The sequence below is a fragment of the Gavia stellata genome, chromosome 12 (genome assembly GCF_030936135.1).
Source record: "Gavia stellata isolate bGavSte3 chromosome 12, bGavSte3.hap2, whole genome shotgun sequence".
In the NCBI taxonomy this organism is placed as follows: domain Eukaryota; kingdom Metazoa; phylum Chordata; class Aves; order Gaviiformes; family Gaviidae; genus Gavia; species Gavia stellata.
Genome location: NC_082605.1, coordinates 9,158,140 through 9,180,850, shown reverse-complemented (window position 1 = coordinate 9,180,850; position 22,711 = coordinate 9,158,140). Strand labels below are relative to the sequence as shown.

General features: G+C 41.1%; 1 protein-coding gene across 1 annotated transcript in view; it reads right to left on the bottom strand.

Moving 5' to 3' along the window:
* Nucleotides 1-22,711, bottom strand: part of USP4 (ubiquitin specific peptidase 4) — a 43,085-nt gene that overhangs the window by 1,620 nt on the left and 18,754 nt on the right. Inside the window, exons 9-19 of the mRNA XM_059823076.1 lie at nucleotides 21,488-21,661; nucleotides 19,464-19,622; nucleotides 16,971-17,195; nucleotides 14,130-14,213; nucleotides 13,266-13,360; nucleotides 4,484-4,675; nucleotides 3,825-3,913; nucleotides 2,642-2,857; nucleotides 2,492-2,562; nucleotides 1,726-1,841; nucleotides 704-853 (exon numbers count right to left, since the gene is read on the bottom strand). Coding sequence (XP_059679059.1) covers nucleotides 704-853; nucleotides 1,726-1,841; nucleotides 2,492-2,562; nucleotides 2,642-2,857; nucleotides 3,825-3,913; nucleotides 4,484-4,675; nucleotides 13,266-13,360; nucleotides 14,130-14,213; nucleotides 16,971-17,195; nucleotides 19,464-19,622; nucleotides 21,488-21,661 — 1,571 coding nt within the window. The remainder of the gene's footprint in view (nucleotides 1-703; nucleotides 854-1,725; nucleotides 1,842-2,491; nucleotides 2,563-2,641; nucleotides 2,858-3,824; nucleotides 3,914-4,483; nucleotides 4,676-13,265; nucleotides 13,361-14,129; nucleotides 14,214-16,970; nucleotides 17,196-19,463; nucleotides 19,623-21,487; nucleotides 21,662-22,711) is intronic.

Below are 22,711 nucleotides of genomic sequence, written 5' to 3'. Positions count from 1 at the left end.
AGCACTGGTGGAGAAGTGCTGCACTCTGCTACTCAACAGCTAGATGTTATTAATGCAAAGACCAGACATGTTACCCCTCCCACACAGGGCAGGTCCTGGTAAACACATCAAGCATTGCCAAAAGATTTAGAGGGAGGTGCTGAACAAAAGACAGATCAGAATGTCCCTGTGTAGGCATGAAAAGTGAGATAGTAGCAGTAAGGAATACACTTCATTCTGCAGCAGGATGCTGACAAGCAGCAGCAGAGATGAGGCAGGTTTTCATCTTGTACTTTTGCAATCTTCAGTACTACAAGTGCAGCTCTCCCCAACAAATTTGCTAAATTCTTTGTAGAAGTTCTCTTGGTTCAGCAAGAATCCCATGGTTTTAACCTGATTTCAGAAGAAACAGTACCCACTAGTAGCTAGTATTCTTCAGAGCTGATTCACATTCCCTTTTCCCTAGGAGCACGTCTACCATGTAACATTACCATCCTGGCCCACCCCACTTGCCCAGGAGTAGCAGGTAAATTGGTGATGTGTCCTGTGCCTACAGACGATTACCAGAGTTTCACTCACGCCTGCTGTCTTGCAGTTCAAACCCAGAAGACAGAGCTGTTCCAGTTGCAGTTTTAATAACAAGCCCACCCAACAGTAACATCAGAAGTAGATTGCTCTTGACGAGCTTCTTCAAGCTCTTCCTAGCTTGAGGGAAGAATCCTACCTGATAGGGAATTCCACAACAGTGTCAAGTTTATCCCTCCAGTATCTGCTGTATGAGAAGCGTTTCAAATGCACTACCAAAATCCGGGGCAAAGACCACAAGTCAAACTTCTTCGTGGCCTGTTGATGTTTCTTACAGTTAGGGCAGTACCTGAGGAAGAAGTAAAAACCAAGAAAATTAATGAGAACTTCTGTCCTTCCATTAAAGGATGCCTCAATATCGCAGTCTTACAGAAGGTATTTAGGCTTGTGCAATATGCAGGTGAACACACTTTCCCAGAGGTTTCCAAACTACAACTTGCTTTCACTCTATAGGCAAAACGTCCTATGGCAAGTGCGTTAACTGAACATTGTACAAAGATTAGTTTTTCTTTTGCAAAAGAAAACAGAAAGTTTAAAGGTCCCATTACTTCTTTATTATCTCCTGATGCAGCTTAGACAGGTAGCAGTTGCAAACACATCTGTAACATGTAATTGGAAATTACTAACAAACAATAAACACTATAAGTTATTTTCTTATACAGCTAGCAAAAAAATTCCAGAAGATCTTCTGCACACACAGTAATCACATTTTGGCTATTCAGGATCTGCTGTACCTAGCCCCTCTGGCCTAGGATTTTTGGTAGAGTTAGGAGCAATTCAGGACTGGTTCAAGCTACAAATAATACATGATTAAACTCTAAGGTAGCCACATACTTTCATTCTTTATTACCACAACTGCTTCTTCTGACACTGTCTGGAAGACGGATGTACACTGGGGAATTAAAAATAGTCTGATCTTAGGAAGCTACATGCCCACTGCCACTTTTTTTATTTTTTTAAATAAAGGCAGGAAACAAATACCTTTTATTAACCCACATCTGCAGCCTATTGTATCACTGACTTAACACAGAACTGAAAGACTTCTCACAGATGAAGACAAGGACAGAGCTGGGAAATTATCAGAATCCCATGACAAATAATGTGAATTCAAATAGTTACGGCATTTTACAATAAACATGGCAGGCAGAAAGAGGGTCTTACCAAGGGTCATGTTCACCAAGCGTTTCCATAGTAGTGAAGAGCTCTATGCAGTCTCTGAGCGCTACCACAGCCTTCTTCTTCTGTGGTTGTAACATACTTCCATGTTTTTCAAATGCCTAGTGAAAGAGACACATGCTTTGTTCAATTCCATGTAGACTTTAATCCTTGGCATCATGTAAAGGAATATGCTCACCGTCACCATGCTGCCTATTTCTGGCCTCCCCTTCCCCATCCACACAATCACCTCAAGCTTCCAGCCACTCCTTTCTTGCATTACAACACTCGGTAAGAGAAAATATGTTCTTACTTTAAAGTTGGTGAGGTTTGGGGTTTTTTTGCAAAAGAGTAACAACAGGTTATTCTGTTACAAAACATGAACCAGCAGAACTCTCACAGAAAGAATACTGAGCTTTCTACCAGCCTCTATGAATTTTGTTTCAGGTTTCTTTGGGGTTTTGGCTGGGGCAGGGGGGTGGGGTGGCGGTGTGTGGTTTTTTGGTTGTTTTGGTATTGCTGAGTGGATTATGAACTGGACTAATTACCTTTGAAATTAAAATGTCTACTTTTTGGAACACACTGGAAAAACATATCAGCAATTACAGATCTATAGGCCTTATCTATAAAAGATTTTAAAGTAAACATATCCCATACTGGTGACTCCTGTTTTTATGAAGGAATCGACACCTGCATTTCATCATTTACTATAATCTTTTAAATACCATGCAAGTTTACATTTAGATTATTTATGAAAAGAGCATACTACAACCTGTGCCTCCTGTTCATCAAAAAGTAGCCTCCGGGTATCAGAATCCCAGTCAATAGCAAGTGCAGAAAAAGCTACAAGAAAGAAGAAACATTTATTGCAAAGGTGTAAGGAGAAGGAAAAAAAGAAAAAAGACAGTAAGACAATAATTACCATTCAATTTTAAGATTTTTCCTTCTACAATGGAGTTTATTTCAGAGGTCCCAGATGAATTCACGAGGCTAAAAGTGAAATGCTGCTTCTTGCAAGGCTGCAGGTCTCTTGCCGACTCGATCTGCATACAACCCTCAGAGTGGCAGGGATCAACTTCCACCAGCTTTTCCTTGCCTTCCTGTCCACCATCCTGATGCTCCATCTCTTCAATGTCACCTGGCAAAATTTAAAACAAGCATGACATTAAAGTGCTTCAGTGAAAATTTAGACTGACACCTCACATGGACAGCTGTTTACATGAGCCTGTTATGACACACATTGATTAGTTAGAAAGTAATTAAAGATACTCAGCAAAAGAAGTCTGTGCTTGCTAACCACTACATCTGAAGCTGTCTTTCCCTTAGAAGATGCCAGGTGATGTGCTGGGTTTTATATCCTAGTATCAGACGTGATGGAGAACGCTCAGTTCCCAGTAGGTTAACAATCACACCTTCTGATAGGACACCCTAATAAACTTCTCAAGAGAGAATCAGCAGGGTTGCAGTTGGGTGTCTTTACAGAAGGGAATGTGTAAGTCTCTGGGAAAGTTACTTCCATTCTTCGGGAAAAACAGGCAGATTTTTTACCTACTTTAAATTTCCCATTTAACTTGTTCCAGGTGTTAATCTCACAGCAGCACATGCGAATCACTTCACAGAGGAAAGAGAAACATTCATTTGCCATCACTGTTAAAAGCTTCATTGTAAGCATCTAACCTAGGCATGAGACCTCAGGATTCTATGTCCATGAATACAACATACTGTTTCCACTTTATTTCTCCAGAACTTGTCTTTGTGACCTAGCAGGCCAGTTTTCATCACTAAATAGCATATTAAGAAAGGAGTTTCTTTTGGAGGGAGGCACCTCAACACATGATAGAGAAACAAGGACTTCCCTAACACTGGGCAGGATGAAGGCACACCACCTTGTTCTCCTGCTTATGTAGATCTGATCTCCCTTGGAAGGAAAATGGTCTACAAGAATTCTCACCATACAATGCAGAAGTCCTATGCAACAGGGTGGTTTCATCACTGTGAAAAAACAATCTACTGGAGGTCAAGCCAATTACACACGGCACAAACCAAATGCTAATAAAAAACTTGAAGTGCTGAAAAGCTTCCAGCCAATTTTGAAAGGACTTTACCTTCAACCACACCATTGGAGCCATTGCAGGTTCCTTTGTCTGGGCAGGGTGTAGAATATTCTTCCGCCAAAGGGAGTTTCACATAACGGCTAAACAGAGGGAATATTTTTAGTCACGTAATCACACCAAAGCTGTACATCAGAACAGCAGCACACCTCCCCAGCGACAGTAATAGCAGTCCTTGCTGTCCAGTCCCCCTCAACAAACCAGGATCCATCCTGTACAGCACTATTTACAGGCCAAGATCTCTCAGAATGAGTCAAACAACAACAACAATTCAGTAAAAGTCTGTCTTCTCACTGCTTGTACCAAGTTTTACCAGCAGTAGATAGAAAGGGCAAAAATAAGTTACGTTGGCCCTGAAAACATGGCCTGATTTCTGCTCCTGACCTGTTTTGCAACACCAAGCAGATACCTTCCCTTGTCACCACCACCAGCATTATCTTACAGCTTGCTTTTACAGACCCCAAAAACACAGGACCTTGAAATGTCCCTGGGGCCTCCAGACACTAATGCAATGCAAATCCTGGCTGATACGCCACACACAAATCAAGGAAAATTCTTCCCATTAACAAGGATGCAGTAATCCTATTACAGTGTAATTGAATAAGCGACCACTACAACTTTGCACAGGATTCAAAGGTACAGACGTGACTTACCTGATCTGCTCCAAAACCACACTGTACAAGTGATCCACAGTGAGCTTGTGTTTCGGTACAGATATTAATAGTGGCTGACCAAAGAGTATAGTCCCTGAAGTATTGCTGGATTGCCTCATTGTCTTTTCCCGAAAGTAAACAGAGAGAGTAACATACTCCGAGCCATCCTCACTTGGCTTGCAAACTTCGTATCTGTTTGAAAGACAGGTATTTCCATGGGTTATTTCCACTGCCAAGAAGCACAGCAGGTAGAACCAATACGGACCCAGTCCAACAAGCCCCTCCACCGGGTCCTCCTGAGAAGGACAAAAGCAGTTGTACTCTGTCTTCATGCTACAGACAGCAGTTTCCTGAACACTTCTTATAGCACACAATGGCACAGGATACATACCTACCACCAACTGACTGCCACCTTCCTTCTGTCTTTATTCCTAATTCACATCCCTGTTGCCACTCACCTCTCAAGACACTACCCTGACAACTACATGTTGCTTCAGCCAAATCATGGGGTCAGTGAAAAATGCTAAATGCACTTTGAAATCCCTCAGACTGTGTTTGTTCCCTCTGGGGAAATAAACTCTCTTAATACCTTGGGTCTCGCATTCTCCCAGCCTCTCGTACAGTTAATGGCTTGAGCTCACATCACTGAGCAACCAACCTTTCAGAAAACCAACAGTTTGGAAACATCTGCTTCACAGAAAAATCCAAGGACAGTAAACACACAAGAAAAACATTCTGGAAGAAAACAAACAGCTCTGGAGAACAGTGAGAAGACAGACACAGCTTGTGCTACTGGGTGAAACAGCAAATGAGATATTTGCAGATATCAGAGTCAAAAGAAACCACGTAGTCCAACACTATTAGAAGTGTTCGCTCACGATATGGATTTCAGGACTATTCATTACAAAAGATTCATTTTCAGGAATGCCAAGTCACACTGCTCTTTAATTTGGTGAGCCACCTCTCCCAGACCTATCTTAAAACTGAAAGAGAAAGAAAGATTTCATGAAAGATGTCACTACACATAATGACCAAGACCACAATCACGTATCTGAATGTACCAACTCTTAACAGCTTTAGACAAACTAGTCCCCTTCTCTCAAGAGCCAAGAAACACATTTTTTTACTCCTGTGCTCAAAACGCCCTTGTAGAGCAGGGAAGAGAACAAGTTTCAGAGTTGTAGTTCTGCTCCATCCTACTTAAACAAAAAGGGATCCCAGCTTGGGGTCTGCACTGAGTCAGTAGAGTACATGAAGAAAAATATCCTTCCGGACAGTCTCATCCCAGCCCATCAAGAGCATTAAAGATCAGAGTCAGCATTAGACAGTCCAACGCAAATGGCTGTTGAGGTTTTCTATACTGTCAATGCTATTCAGCTGGACACCAGCACTGGATACAGTTCACACCTTCTAAAGTTTCCTGAGAAACAGCACCACAAAGAGGTGAATTATTTTACTTAGCACTGTTTAAATAACAAAAGACCATACTCAGTCCTAGAACATCACCTACAATTAACTCCAGGTCCTATGAGACCCTTAGGCTGGACTCAGAGAAAACAGATCAGTACACAACATGCACATGTTTCTTGACATTCTTGCAACTGCCTCTCACACCACCTACACTGCTCTGCAAACAGCAATAAATGCAGCCCCCATTATACTCCACCCTCATGCACGTCCTGAACGAAGCCCTGCCTACACGACGGAACAGACGGGACAGAAAGTAAAAGCTAAGTATTACCGATACGCAGGTGTCATCCATCACAAACAGCCAGCATGCTGTACCCCATAACACTCTGCAAAAAAGCATCTCGCACACTTCTCACTGAAACATAACAAATTTGGTTACTCAGGTGCCCCTCTACCCACTCCACCACAGAACAGCTTTTACATACTAGTATTAGAGGCAGACATATCAGAAATTAGGAGCTGTCATTTTCCAAATCTCTACAGCAACAGCCATCCCTTCTAAAAAAAAAAAATCTAAGATGAAATACTTTATCTATAGTTTAAGAAAGGCTATAGAGCTGATACTGGGAATTACTGGACAATAAACTGTACTTACGTATCTTATAAATTAATTGAAATAATAGAAGATAAGATGATGCTACACCGGACTACACAACACAGTTTCAGAAGTCAGAGTCATTAGCTTAGCTGCTACCACACTATCAGATATTGGCTGGTTGCCTTTATAATTCATGACAACTCTGAAAAGTGTCTGAAAACAGCTAAGCATTAGGGTAGGACTTGACCAGTCTTCCATCAGCATCATGAAGGCTTCAGTTCTGTAGTTATAATTCAGAAAGGAGACAGCAAGCAATGAAGTAGGTAACTTCTGTTCCCTTGCAAACTAAAGTTAAGCAAGTGCACAGGAGCATGAAAAGCTACAGAAAGACAAGGCAGAGCTACGTGAGAGGGCACTGAAAGCAAAAAATACTCTGAACTAAACACCAGGCTAATACGTATATTGTATGTTATTCAAACATTCCCTCCCAAGTGCTGGGATCTATGACATTAATTCCAGCTGGAAAACACTATGTGGATCACAAGTCAGTCTATAGTAACAGCTAAGAAAAGAAGTATATTTTGTAAGAGAACAGAGAAGGGTAGAAAAAAATGCCATTGCAGAAGCTGACAAACATCTATCTAAACAGGATTACTACTGCACACCGACCCAGAGATGCTGTTGTGAAATTAAAACAGGTTCAAAAATTGACAATAAGAATGAACAGAGGACTGGAAAAAACCTGGGTGAAAATGCTGCACATATTCTGATCTTTTCTAGGAAGTAGAAATACTCCTAATCTGTTTACTTTCTTTCATAATACCAGAACATACGCAAACAAGTAAACTGAGAGGTCAGAAACTGCACACGTAACTTTTCCAGACAATGGGTAGTTTGCCTTGTAGAAGCTGGTCACAGGATTTTGCCAGTCTTACAGAGGAGCTAGATTAAAAAGGATGAGGGAATTCAACCAGCAAGAAGAAGAAATACAAGCTCATTTTGCAAAGGACACAAACCCTCATTTCAAACAATGAAACACCGATTTCAGCAAGTGAGAACAAACTTCCCACATTACTCTGCTACAACATCTCAAACATTTCATATAAAATTTCCGGACTAGCTGGTTTGCTGACTGAACTGAGTCAGTTCAGTAATTGTCGTAGCCTCAGTCACGTTAACAAACCTGGCATTTCTGCAGCCAATCATGGTTTATGACCATGAACTTATCTAAACTTAAGACACAGCATGTTGTAAGAGAAGGCAGAAAACATTGTATGTATGGCAAACTAAATACATCTTATTCAAATACGCACACTTTTATAGGGTAAAGGTGACCTGCAAATCAATTTGTGGAACTTTTAACAATGTCAACAATACATATTATATTATATGCCCCATTAGCCAGGCTAAGAAAACAGGGATATCTAGTTTATCCATCAAAACATTTTTCTTCTTAGGCCTTAAGAACTAAGAAGAAATACTAAGAGTGATACCCTTGAAATGGGCTGTGGAGTCTGTTTTCAGGTGGTACTTACCTGACCCCTTGTAGGCCGGCTCCAAGCTCCAGCAGGATCCCTGAGTGATGTGATACCACCAGCATGGTGCATGTGTGGGTGTTACATTGGAGCGGGAGCCGGAGGTCCTAGCGGGGCTGGACTTCACAGAACCTAAGAAAAAGAAATAGTAAGCATTTCGGTTATGTGCTGAATGCTGTTCTCTGCTTAGCCTGGAGAATGAGAGCATTCAGCACAAACACTGAACTAACATTGTCAAATTGATTTGCAGACCACCTTTACATAAGTGACTTTCTGATCATTTGCCACAGATCTCCCTGTCCTTTCAGAGGAACAACATGCCTTGAGAGAAACATTTACAACGCTGTGAGATGCGGGCTAGTCCCACCGTTCTTTGGCTGCACTGCCCCTACACATTGTGCCAGCAATCTTGCTTGAAGTCTTATATCAAACCCCTTTATTTCTGTAAACATCTTACCTCTTCTCTGACGCTAAACATTAACACATCTTGTATCAGGACTACACTACGTTTCCAAGCCTGTCATGGTAAGAAAGAGATGAGTACAAAGCCTCGGAAAAGAACGGGCTTGGAGAATTTTAGCCCCAAATTCTCCTCCCCTTTCCAGGGGTGACCTGGAGAAGAAAACGTATAGTTTTGTCCTTTTGTGTAAAAGGAGACGGGTTCATTTTGCGATGCATATGAGAGTTACTTGTAGTCACTTAAATACCAAGAAGCCCAACCAAGAGAGGACAACGGGTAAGGTAATACACCACAAGAATCGATAAGCCAGAAACTGAGCAGCTGAAAGGGAAAAATATATCTTAGCCATCCAGGGCAGATATTCCACCACCACCACCCCCCCCCCAATTACTGTCCATCCAGCTTAAATTCCAAATAGAGTCCATTTTTATTTTTCCCAGCTGATAGCTGACATACCTCTCACTTAGCTTTGCTGCACTGTGAGCACAATACCCTGAAATGATGCAGATTTCCTATTTGATTTGTAACATAAGTAATGCCATTAAAAACCTCATCTTTTCTGTTACTTCTGTTCTCCTAGAATAGAAGCTAATATGTTTTAGACTTACTACACAAGGCAATTAAGTGATTCAAACAAATCTGAGGAAAAATTATGTTTTCAAAACATGGTAGACAAGCAGCTTCCAGAGGGTTTCTTCCTTGCTTATAAATCAATTGCTATCTTGTCAGCCCAACTTAACGCCCTAGAAAGTCTGCTTAGAAGTTTATTTTGTGGCAATATCCAGTATAAATGTGGTACAAATAAACTTTTGATGGGTTAGCATGGATTATTGAATCTTTTTTAGTTTGTTATTTATTTCAGTTACGAATTTTGCGTGAAAACACTGTCACTTTAAAACATTACACAGTAATACTTTCTAATAAAAGGCAGCTGCTCCCCTTTATTAATTGATACAATGATAGCTTTCTCTCAGGAACAGAAGAGATATACATTACTCACTGTAACTATTGGTACACCCCACAACTACATCACTAGTCAGTACAAAAAGGATCTTTTCCAAGCTAAACACTTTGTGGACTATGCAGACATACAAAGCCATCCTTCAAGTCATAAGAAGCAAGTCTTCTGTCACTTCTCTAAAGAATTGGCCTTAATTTAAAACCAAAAGAACAAAATGCTTTTTAGTGGGCACTCAAGTCTTCTTCATTGACTTTGAGGAAAAAAATACTTCTCAACTATACATTATTTCAATTACATATTTTTAGTTTCAAGTGGAAGCAAGTCGGTTCTTTAAAGGTGGAAGATTCTGAAAGACTTAAGGTTTCTTTTAAATATTTTTTTATTCCTCCATTTAATAAACAGCGAGCTATTTGCCTGTAATCTAGGAAGGTAATTAATTTGCTGGGATATCAGAAACTCCTGAAGTTACCAGCAGCAGCAGCAATCTGAACATACAACCACCAAGTTGCCCCATTCACTAGCTATGCAACACAGCACCTTCAGGAAGGCAGCAAGCCCTGATCTGACATGTTACTGTTGATAAATTCTGCCAGAAACATAACACTGGGACAGACAGCTTGAGGAACACTTGAGAAGTTTCTGTTTAATCTGCCCCTGCCCCACTCTTGAGCTGCTTCCACACGTACATCAGGACAGCTGTGTGCAGAGCAACACGGCACTCCACGCTGGACAAGAGAACAGTTATTTTAACACTGCCCTGCATCCTGACACAGGTTATTGTCCAGTTCCACAGTTATATCAACCCAGCAAAGGTGCAAGAATGAATACTGAATGTTACTCAGCCAGCACTTAGGGTAAGCATAACCTATGTTTTCATGTCAAAAACATAAAAAGCAGGAAGTTTTAGGAATGCTAAACCAGTTAGGCTACAAGGAACAAGTTAACCAGAGAACACAGAGGGAATGAACGGGGCTGCTCCTGCTCTGGTTTTGGAGAAGAGGCCCACAAAGAAAGTGTCCATTGCAGTGCCTGGGTCCAGCCCCAAGGTGGGTAGCAGTGGTAGGTGCAAGTCAGAGCAGCATTTGCTTCTCATCAAAAAGAGCAAGCAGGCAACCCAAGAGAAGTCCCAGCACTGAAAGAAAACATTTAAGGGCTAGTGAGACAGCTAAAAGTGCTGGGGTGGGCTTCTGTGCAGGAGTCTTCTCTAGCAGGTGTAAAATCATCCTTTCTGCAAGAAGCAGAAGGCAGAGATATACCTCCATGGCTACAAGTACATTCCCCAATGGAAAACAAGTTTTGAAGCCAGCAGAACAAAAATATTCACATTAATTTGGAAGTTATGCACCTCTTTAGCAATGATGTTCCAAGTCTGAACAGACAATATTACCCCTCCAAAAGCAACTCAGATAATTCTCAGTCTTACACGTTAAGATTTACAAAGCCTGAAAAAACTTATACAAGACAGTTTCAACTTACTGAAGAGTTTTAATTCACAGAGATCTCAAGGATTCCTCAGACCATGGGCTAAATACAAACAAAAATTAAAAACACTTCCTGCAAGGAAAAAATAAAGAAAATCATAATTTCTTAGAAAGATACTAGAAACACACAACACACGGAGTAACAACAACAAAAAAAAGCCTTCAGCATATCCTTAATGTCATCAGTTTGCAAGAGCCCAATGAACCAAAAACCTAACACAGCTAGTCTTAAATCCAACCAAGCCCTTTCAGTGACAATTTTCAAAGTCTCTCCCAGTGCCACTATACTCTCACAGCCTGCTCACCTCAGGCTCTACAAGCAAGAAACAGCAAAAGGATAAGAATTCCTGAAGAATCACTCAAACCTGCAGTTCAGAAATCCCGAGTTGAAGGTCCACCCTGATCGCTCCCCCCTTGTACCGATCTTAAAAGAAAACTGATCTACTGTCAATCCCTCCTTTCACACGTGCTTCAGCAGATACAAGACCTTAATAGATGGAAATAGAGTGGAATTTAAGAACGTTCACACTACTGTTACCACTTCTTAAATGATTTAATTAAATCTTAGAACACCTAAGAGCAGACTTTTTATAACCAGACAAGGTAAGCAGATTGTCCATGACAAAAGTAATTATGTATTTGCCTTTAAATAAAAAGGTTTGTTCCTTATGAACAAGTGTTTCTCTGTTGCGTTTTTGAAACAAGACTCCTTTTCAATAAAAGAATGCTGGTTTTTAGCTGTAGGTTAGAATATTACCTTACCTATCTTTCTTCCTGGCAGCATCACCCCTTAAAGAGAGTTCCTATGAGCAGCTTTGTCCTAATTCTTGCCCTGGTGCCTGGCTGCTTGCTCTTGCCCCACAGTGCTGAAAACATCTTAGAGGGTGTACATGGAAAAACAGGATTAGCAAAACTTCCTACTGCTACCTCTCCTCTTCCTTGGAGGGTTATTTTTAACCCAGGTCAGTTTACTCACTATGACTATGACTCACCGCATCACCTCATTTACAGTTGCGCCTGCACATAAAAGAAGTGGTGACTGCAAAGAAAAATACACGTGGAGCTGCAGTTCAGCTAATGCTTCCCCCCCCACCCCGGAGCAGAGCTGATTCAGACACATTTGTTTTCTGTGGAAGGATATGGAACATGTTATGCCTGTAGGAAGTGGGGTATTTTTGTAGTTATTGTTGTAATATCACACTTCTTGGTTTTTCGATGTTTTACTACCTTCGGAGACAGACAGACTTACAATCTAACACTTTACAATACCCTCACAAAACGGATTTCACAGAAGCCAACCATCTTTCCTAGGCATCCTAACTGACCACACCTTTAGCTGCAATTGAAGAAAGCAGCAATATGACAAGAACTTTCAGAAAACCTCTGACATTACATCTCAGCAATGATGTCATGGCATGACAGAATAGCACCAAGCAGCACGTCACAGCATCCCACTCAGTGAAAGGTACATGCTGCATCAAAGTGTATTAGTGCAGGACTTCACACTGGCACAACAATTTTACAGGAGCAACATCCTTGCACTGGAATATTCTCACATGAGGAAGACTGGACTTGTGATGAAGGGCTGGATTTGACCTCACAAGCCCCAGCTTCAGTTGTGAGCATCAAAGTCCATTTTGCACCTCATGTGCAATATTCTTCATTTTCCAGCTGCAATAGAGGAACATGACTTTTACTCTCCTCACCAGATTTCACAGATGACTAGAGAGATCTCATCCACCACACGTACGTAGAACATGAAGCACAACCAAATCCTCAGCTTTGCTGAAGTCCCTCACAACCACAGTTAAGACACAAATAGTGTAAGCGCCAGTCAAGAGTCTATCAAGAACCCCCAGCCATGGTTAGCTGGGTGCTATAACAACTATGATGGTTTTTGGAAAAGCAGAGTACAACAGCTTAGACTTCAATGTTATTAGGATAACAGCTCCAAGGTTTTTGGCTGATTTGGAGCATAAGAACAGTAAGCTTGAGCTTGCCTAAAAATGCCAGTGAAAGCATAACTATAATCCAGACATAGGTTATCACCTCTGAAATAGGCTTGAAAGTTCCAAACTGCAGAACACAGACCAAACAATAAGTTCATTATTACCCAGGGCCACAACTTCTTTTGCGTTAGGAAAACTCCTACTAGATACTGCACATGCTGATCTGCTGCTAGGAGAAGTACTGCATTACTGCTAAGTCATGCAAAAGGTCTACAGGAAGGCTTAGGTTTTGAGAGGAAAAAGAAAAATAATCGGGTTTTATATCCTGAAACCAAAGCAAATGTTTTGCAGCAGTCTTCGCATCATGGCATCTTCCCGCTTTACTCACACAAAGATGTCGTCTTTTGGCATGATATGATTTAAACCTTCATCCATTTGGAAGATTTTGTGGAATCGATGATTATACACGTCTGTCACCACCATCTAGAACAGCAAGTGATATTTGCTAAGAGATTATAATAAAAGCTTACATAAATTTAGGCAAACCAACTTTAAATTCAAGCAACAGTTTATTCCTATTCTTTCATTATCAGAATTTTCAGCACACCAACATCAGCACTGTTTTCTGTAACAGCATCCAGCAGCTTATCAGCTGTATTTGTTAAGATGAACAAACAGAAAAACAAAGCAAGTAACAGACTGATTTTACAGAGGTACTGAGGAGATGCAATTCAACAGCTGCAAGTCACCCTAGTAGAAACAACAGCATAGATCCCAACAAAGTGGCAACAGGCTAGGATTTCAGGCATCAGTCACATACATAATTAACTGAAATAAATTTAAGTGCTACACTGGCATCCTGAAAATACCCCACCAACTACAAAACCATTCCCTCTGGAAAAGCTCACCTGATCCCTTTGTTATTAAAACGATGTCCAAGAAGAGGCAGACCCAAAACAGACATTTGAACATCTCTCAGTACTAAGAAACTACGCTATCAGAACTGTTGGAGGTGGAGGCTAGCTTTCTGTCCCTTCTCTTAAGCCTCTCTACTGCAACGGAAGTATCAGAATAAACACAGATTGTTTCATGCATCTCTTTATTTTACAATCAAAGAGCAGCATTCAAACTTGTTAGGGTTTTATCACTATTCCATTAAGTTCATCTTATCACCCATCTAAAAACTAAGCCACCAAAATGCTTCAAGAAGGACCAACATTTATCAAAACTACCATGCTGCATTTATCCTTACATTTTCTGCAGGAACACCAGAGAGTTTGGAGAGTGATTCACACAGATCCAAGATGGCCCCCATCATCGGCACCACAACCCGGTACTAGAAACAAAGATAACATCATGCTTACACCAGGCAAAATAAACCCATGCAAAGCAGAGAGCAAGAAAATGGAAATAAAACCTTTAATTTATAGGAGTTCTGCTGAAGTTAAGGTCACAGCCACACACCTGAAGGTCTTCTAGATCTCAGCTCTACCTTACAAAGCAGGGATTTGGAGGGAACGAAAGAGCCTTAAACAGTTGGCCTTCTGCCTTCATCAGGCTCAGCAGTAGTAAAACCCACCAAAAAATAAAAATAAAACAAATCACCAGACACAGCAGCTTGCTTGGAACATAAAATTGCTGTTTCTTTATGTGATAAAAAACATCCTAGAGCCATTCTCCCCAGTGCCTCTGTAGGTCAAGTCAGAAGTCTTGACAGACAGGAAGGCAAACATGTGTGCGGACTTCATACCAGGATGGACCCTCCTGAGCAGATCAGACCACTTAAACCTTCATTTGATGGGCAATGTCATCAATACAGGCTGTAGTTTACTTCTTTTAAGAGTTCTATTCTGGACATGTCCTCAGACTGAAACAAATCCCCAGAGCTCACCCAGAATAGGATACACCACATATCATACTGCACTGGGGCTGGCTGGGAGGGAGTTACTTTCCTTATAGCACCCTGCATGGTGCCACATTTTGGGTTTGTAGTTAAAACAGTGTTGATATCACATTGATGTTTTAGTCATTGCTGAGCAGTGCTTGTGCAGCGTGAAGGCTTTCTCTTTGTCCCCACTATGCCCCATCAGCAGGTAGGCTGGAGTTGGGCAAGAAGTTGGAAGGGGACGCAGCCAGGGCAGCTGTCCTGAACTGCCCAAAGGGCTATTTCATACTATATAATGTGATGCTCAGCAATAAAAATTGTGGTAGAGGAAGAAATGGTGGTTTTGGTTTCCAAGGTTATTGCTTAGACACTGGCTGGCCACTGGTCTGCTCATGGGAAGTGGCAAGTGATTTCCTTTGTGTCATTGTCTCCACCTTCCCACTTTTCCTACACCTATTAAACCGTATTTATCTCAACCCACAGGTTTTCTTGCTTTTGTTCTTTCTAGCCTCTCCTCATTCCTGCTGGGAAGAGGGCAGGGGGAATGAGCAAGAGACTGTGTGGGTGCTTGGCTGCTGGCCTGGGTCAGTGCACCACTTACAAAAAGCTTACAGCTACAAAAAGTATGAGGGGCACAGTCAAGAAACCTTTCATACTTCTAGGCAGAAATATCTTCTAAGTCAGTGGGAGCACTGTACCTCGAATGCTAAACGTTATGATTATCCATTGGTTCCACTTCCAGTGCTCTGAATACCTCCCTGAAGACAGATCTGTGAGATTTAACACGGCTAAGTGACCTCCTGCAACCAGGAATGTGCATGGGTGCAAGAATACAGCTGCACCAGAACACAAGCACCTACAGTTTGGTTTTACCTCGCATCCTTCCTCCATCAAGTAATCAGTACTATATGTTTTAGAGAAGGATTCAAAGGCACTGTAGGTCATAGATAGGCACACACTCAGAGAGAATTATGTGGAACATACTTGCCTTGACTAAAAGGAGTTATGTATCAATATTCACCAGCATCTTCTCAGTTATACTATCCATCTGCATATTCCACTGTGGGCATCAGAGGCTTTCAGTTCACCTTCTCTTAGCACAACCCACATGGCAGAGACACAATTCCTCCTTGTGTCACACACCAGAGAGGAGTAGTGGTGCACACCTCTGGCTTCCCAACTGGGAGATCACAAAATGCAAAGAATTGCTCACAGGGAGACTGAAGGTGGGATGCAGAACATGCACGTGGCCAACTCATCTAAAAGAGCTCCAGGTAGTGGAAGTTCTGTTAATCTTGATTCTTTAAAGTAGAAGAATTTATCCTTCCAGTCTCTATGCTATTGGTAATCTTGCTTGTTTTCTCAATGAATCCCTTCTCTGTTCTTGCCCTTTATAAAGTCTTGGTGACAATAACAAATGCAGCTGTCCTTGATTTCACAGTTGTACAAAAAGCAGGATGAAAATTTATTGTGAATTCAGCATACATCCTTCTCCACTGTACCTACCACCCCCCTCAAACTAACAGTGTACATACAAAGCACAAGTTTTACCATCTGCAGTTATAATCCACAGCACATGCAAACATTGCCAATCAGTGCCTCCAAAACTGCATCAGGGCATCTAGTTACTCTGCTTGGGCCTCCCAGATCTTGTGCTTCTCTTGACGTGTGTGGCAAACACAAGGTTACTTTAGGTATGCGCGTGCCCACCCACAGGCCCATTTGAAAATAAAATGGGGGGGGGGAGAAATTAAAAATCAGTTTACCTTAGAATTTATCAGGCTTTAAAAGCAATCAAGTCATTTTTCAGTTTTTACAAGAGGGATTGTTTTTCATTTGTTTGAAATTCAGAGGCCTTACCCATTTAGGTAAGTTTCACCTTTACATTTTCTGAGGTAACACGAGGTAAACATGACAATGTAAACACATTACTGCTTTCAGGGAGCAGTACATCACACAGGTAATCTCATCACAAGATCAGGTAAGCCGCTTCCAGCTGACTCACGACGCGAGTCTCACAAACCAAGATTTTACAAAGCCACTTGATTTCACATGTTCAATTCCCTGTTCTTACATTAAAAAAACCCATCCTACCTCACTCAAAGGTGGACATTAACGTCCTTTAGATTACTTGAAAAGTATCAACTTTAAAACCTAAGAGAAAGACTCAGATGACTTAAAGAAATTTGTGTCTTCAACATGCCTCACCTGGACAGGTCTATGCTGTGGGTCTGCATATACCAGGGTAACTTCCATCAGTCGATCTCTCCTCAAGGGCAGTGGAAGGGTTAAGTAACAGAAGGGATCAAAGGTCACAGAAACTTTGGAGCATTTGGGACAAACAAGGGTAGATTTGAAAAGACCATGAAAAATATCCACAATGATAGAATCATTCCTCAGCCTATGATTCTCCCAGGCCTCTTTGGCCACCTCCTATAAAAAGAAAAAAAAATTAAAAGTTATTTCTTGCAAACACTTCCATAGCATGGCAAGCATAGGGATCAAAGAAAACTGAGAAAATTAATACCGACAGGTAAATTTCACAGAAAGGGTGGTCTACTAGTGCATCCAGCATAACACACTGGGTTTTCTTCTCAGTGAAACTAAGGCCCTGTATCAAGTCAAATTTAATACATCTATTTTAGCTGAGTTACTTGGTCGGGTATTCCTTGGTGCACACAATGCTAAAAGCATGAATAGAGCTGAGGGGACAGTGACAGGGTTACAGGCTGCTCTTCAGGACAGAAAGCTGCTAACAAGATATGCTCCACTCTCCTCCACGAGGAATGGACTGCTGCCCCTGCTTTTGAAAGACAACTGCAGTTACAGCTTCTGAGAAGAAAGTACTTTTTTCTTCTTGGAAAATGATGGTCCATGTCTCGGGAAAAAAAGTATAGAAGGAAACAAATTACAATCCCTTGAAGACTTTCACAATACAACTTATAAACTCCTTACCTAAGGGCATCTGATAACTGGCATTTATCTATTCAATGCAACCAGAGGCTCTTCGTAGCCTTTCCGTTTATGGTACAATACCATATAATTTTTATATATATATATATATATATCTCTCTCAAGAGAAATAAGCGCCATAGATACACACACACTGCAATGCTACTGTCACTAACAAGGATGCCAAGATGGGAACAGAGTAACTAGCTCCAACAACTGCAGTGATATGGAGCTCCAACAACTGCAGTGATATGGATACAATGCAGAAACATGTGTGCATCTCCTATACTGGGGGAAGGGAAGTACCTAAATAAAATGAAGGCATGCTGGGCATCCTTTCCATCCCACAATTATCAGCATTTCTTGGAGAATAAAAAGATTAAATATACTACTTCTTGTGGTGTTGTCACATACACTATATTATGCAAGAAAAGGCAAAAGACATTAAGTTATTGCCAGTCAAGCGGAATAACAAACAGAATTATTTTATCTGTCTTAGAGAGGCTCCTAAAACATTTTTCCACCCAATATATTTACTCTGGACTCTGCATTTGCCAGTACGTGGCAGCTGTGTGTACTGCGACAAGAGTTAAAAGCCTGATCAGGAGAACATGAGTTCACTTAGGGAAAGACATTTCACTATTATGTGTCTCATTTTAATGTGAGCACGGTGTTTGTCAGCTTCAGAGGACAAAGTGTTTGCAAGGTGCTCACATACCAGTGTTGACTGAGAAACAGAGGACAGAGAAAAGGCAGGAAGAAAAAATGAACAGAAGAGACTTTTCTGGCCTCTGTCAGGAAAACAGCATAAGGGAATTAGTTTTCTCTATTTACATGGAGTGGGTAGTTGGAGCCCAAGGGTGTTTAAATTTAAATTAAATAAAATGTAAAGTTCCTTTAATATCAGTGTACCAATTTCCACAGCACCAGAAAGGAGGAAAATCAAGTCAAGCTTCTTAAGGAGATGCAGGTAGATCACCAAACACTGGGAATTCATGAAGATCCATGGTTGTACCAGATCACTTATACCTTGATCCTCTCCTTGTCTTGACCAGTGCTTTCATGCACCCTATTCAGCCTGGTTTTAAATCTAGCTCATGGATTACACTTGTCTAGAGGCCACGAGGGCGCACATGAGAAGTCTAAAAGCTCATTTCATTTGACACTCTGCTGTCCACCAGAATGGCTGCTTACAACCATGTGCCCAGGGCACATGTTCAGACCCTTACTTGAGGGGCACCCCTGGCACCTCCACGTGAGAATGCTCCCAGTCCCACCCAAGTCCACGTGCAAGTATGATGGCCTGCACAATAAGCACTCCCCTCAAACTGATGCTAAAAGCTGCTGTTCAATCTACCTAGAGGAAGAAGGTGGGCCTGAGTAGTCAGGAGGAAAGGTTATGGTAGTAACTACAGCCTACTTTTAGGTAGCTGTTATGTTACAAGATCAACTTCCTTCCTTTCCAATGCAGAACGACGTCAGTATTGTACCATAAGCACACCCTCCTGCACACCAGTACAAGAACAGACATTCTGCTGTAAGGCAGAACAACAACTAAGTGCCACAAAGTGTCATGAAGAGTCAGCCAGGCCATAAAGCACGATAGGGTTCTCCCCTCCCAGGTACACTGCTTTGTAGGAAGGATGTTTGTGTGGCCTTTGAGCAGGAAGGCCAGGAAGTGTCACAAAACCCAATTAAACTCCCACAGAAGCACTGCCTGCCCTACCCCTCAAGTAAAGGGCACCATACCGAATCAGGTCTACCATTGGCATCCTTCAGCTCCAAGTAGGGCTTCTTCTTCACTCTGTTCAAATCCTCATGCAAGCCATCTAGAAGAAAAGCCAAGAGCTCCTGCGAATCTTGCTGCTGGTATCCTGAAAACTGAGGAGCAAATCGGCCAACCTGTGTCTGAAACATGAAGGCAAGAGACAGAAAGAGGTGAGCATGACCTGTGCATAAAAGACGGGAATAAAAACACTCACTCTGGCTTTTGCAGAGATCAACTCCATGCTACCTTATGTTTCCAGAAGACCACAGCAAACTGGATGCTAATTCAGTAAGGGTGCCAAAATAATTTTCCCAACTGTTTTTATTTTTCCCCACCGGCGTTGAAAGGGAAGAAGGCATTTAGTGCTGTGACACTAGAAATCTAAGTTATCATTATTAGTTTAGGATCCTGCAAACAACCAGCACACAAAACCTATCTGCCCCATGCATTCTGTACTTCAATTTCTCTTTCAGAAACCTACAGTTCCTACAAGGCAGACTTGCTATAAAGTAGCATCTTGAAGCAGATGGACTGCAAGACTGAAAATGCTTGCAGAAGATACTTATGAACTAACAAAACTGGCTTAAAACTAAGACTGAAATCCTTGCCACAGTAATCTCTAGCTACTCTAAAAACTGTGATATGAAGCTAAGAAACATAATAGCCTGAGTTAGCGAAAGCCAGAAACCACACACCCAAATACAGCCCCTTATTTCACAAGTGCGATCTCGCAACACTGCCATTTAGTGTTCCTGTTTCTAACAATACAACAGAAAGGAGACCCACAGGAAAACCAACAATTAGCTGAAGGAGTGCTCAGTCCTATAGTTTTCTCATAAACACAGACAGTCCAACAGACTTGCAGAATTAGGCTTAGTACATTTTAACCACTCAAGATGACAACTGCAAGGGAGCTCAAACCAAAGAGCTGTTTATATTACAGAGATAGTTAACACTGTCACTAAATCAGCAACAATTGTTAGAAAAATCACAAGTGAATACTGTACTAGGAAATAAAAGAGTAATTCCTATTCCAGTCTTAAACAAGAACAGCCCACATTAAGACACTTTTATTGATGTCCACTACAGATTCACATATTTCCTCTGAACAGAAGTTTACAGAACAACTTTAATAGTGGTGGATGATGTGCCAGCAACTCCAAGTCATAGAAATTAAACAACACCTTGTTGTTTCAGAACTACCTATGACTCTACAGAGGACAGATTTCTGTAGTCCATAAGACTTTTGCTCCAGGTCTCAAAAGCATATACCCTCAACTTCAAGACTGTACTATGCAAAACCTGACCAGCAACAGGATGCACATTTACATTAATATCAGGTCATTGCTTATTTCATGCATTTGGGATGTTATTCTTCCTCAGCATACTGAGATTACACTACAGAAGCAAACTCTTAGTGTTCCTTTGATGCTTTAATTATGTTGTTCTGCACTGTAGCATCTTTGCATTATATCTAAAACAAAAGACACAGTTACAATTTTTCTAGGGTTCATATACAACTACTACACTGCAGTACTTCAGCTGAAAGTAGCTCTTTACACTGAAGCATTGGGAACATTAAACCAATAAATAATGTCATAGACAAGGGGATGCAGTTTGCTCATCACTTTGCAATTTCATTTTTTGAATTTATAACTTGCACACCTTTTCTCACTGATTAAAGTTCACAGTTGGCAATTCACATGACCTTGCCTAGTTTTGCAGCAAAGACCATTTTGATGCATCTGTAAACAGCTCTCAGGCTGGAAGGTCATTTACTAAGTATGGCCTTTAACATTAAAGAGCAGTAATCAATTCTGGGGTATGACACTACTCGCTGGCAAGTGCCTCCCTGCACCCTGAAAAGCATTTACATAAAACATAAAACAACACTGAAACAATTCTGTCATTACTGCTTTTGTAACACCAAAACATATGGAAGGCATATTAGCTTTCACTGTTTCTTCTGTCAAAGAGCTATGCTACAAGAACATGGAGCACTTACTTTAAACATACGTGGGGCCACGTGAGACTGTCTCCCAGACCAAATCTGTTTAATGAGCTCTGCATAGGCTTCTGCAATTTCTCCTCTCATCCCCAATGGATTGTTCTGATTTATTTCAGCTTCATATTTATCTTCCAGGAAATAGTCAGTCAGAGGAGGAGTATTGCTTAGACACTGAAAAAGCATTAAGAAAATTAATTTACTGCACAGGACAATAAATCTGTGTGACAATGAAATAACAAACCCAGCTTTCACATCAGAACACATTAAGCTATTAACAAAACTGGTGAGACTGAATTTGAGTACATATTTAGTAACAACAACAAAAAAATCTATTGGGAGGGTGGGATACTGTAACCATTGCAACTCAAGAGCATGGTTGAAATAAACAAGAAACACCACCAAATAAGCACTCAAAAGACTAACAGCTCATTCCTGAAACGTGGTTTCTCTTTGCAGACGCCACACTGACTTCTCTCCTATACAATGTATTTGCCCTCCACATTTTGTTAATTTATTCTGTAACGTCCACTGACACTTCGAGTAGAGTCTCTCGGTGTAATGCTGAAGTCTGACACAAAACCAAGCCTGCAAGTGCCAGAAGAGTAAAGTTTACAATCACAGTCCTGCCAATACTCACCAAATCCTATAGTTAATGTATGTTTACCTGGTTTTCTACACATTACTGAGGTGGTAGGGTAGGCTACATTACTGATGTATTACACAGAAATCTGCACAGAACAGGTCAGGAAGGTCTTTAGAGATGTCACCTTAATGTTCGCAAGTCTACATCCCATATATACGCTCTAATCCTAATATAACCAACAGTGAGAGTAAGAGAGGTCCTTGTTCCTCCTTGAGATGAAACACATGCTATACTTTGTCCTACAAAGAACCACATGCCATTAAAAAAATCCCCATCAAAAAGTTAGCAAAGTTTAAAGGCAGGAAAGATACTACTCCATATCCACTCCCCTATTTACATACTTACTATCAGTGTATCATGGTCATGATTTAATACCTCCTGGAGAATCACTGTAAACCTCAGGACACAAGTAAAAGTAGCACAGGGAGTAGTTCCCCTAATTCAATAAAAGACTCAAAGCTTATAGCAAGAAATGACACTCAGATAAGTAAGGCAAGACTTGGACACGTGAACAAAAAGAGAGCCAAGTCTGAGATTATGATCAAAACTACTAGGGCATCAAGGCACTGTAATATCAA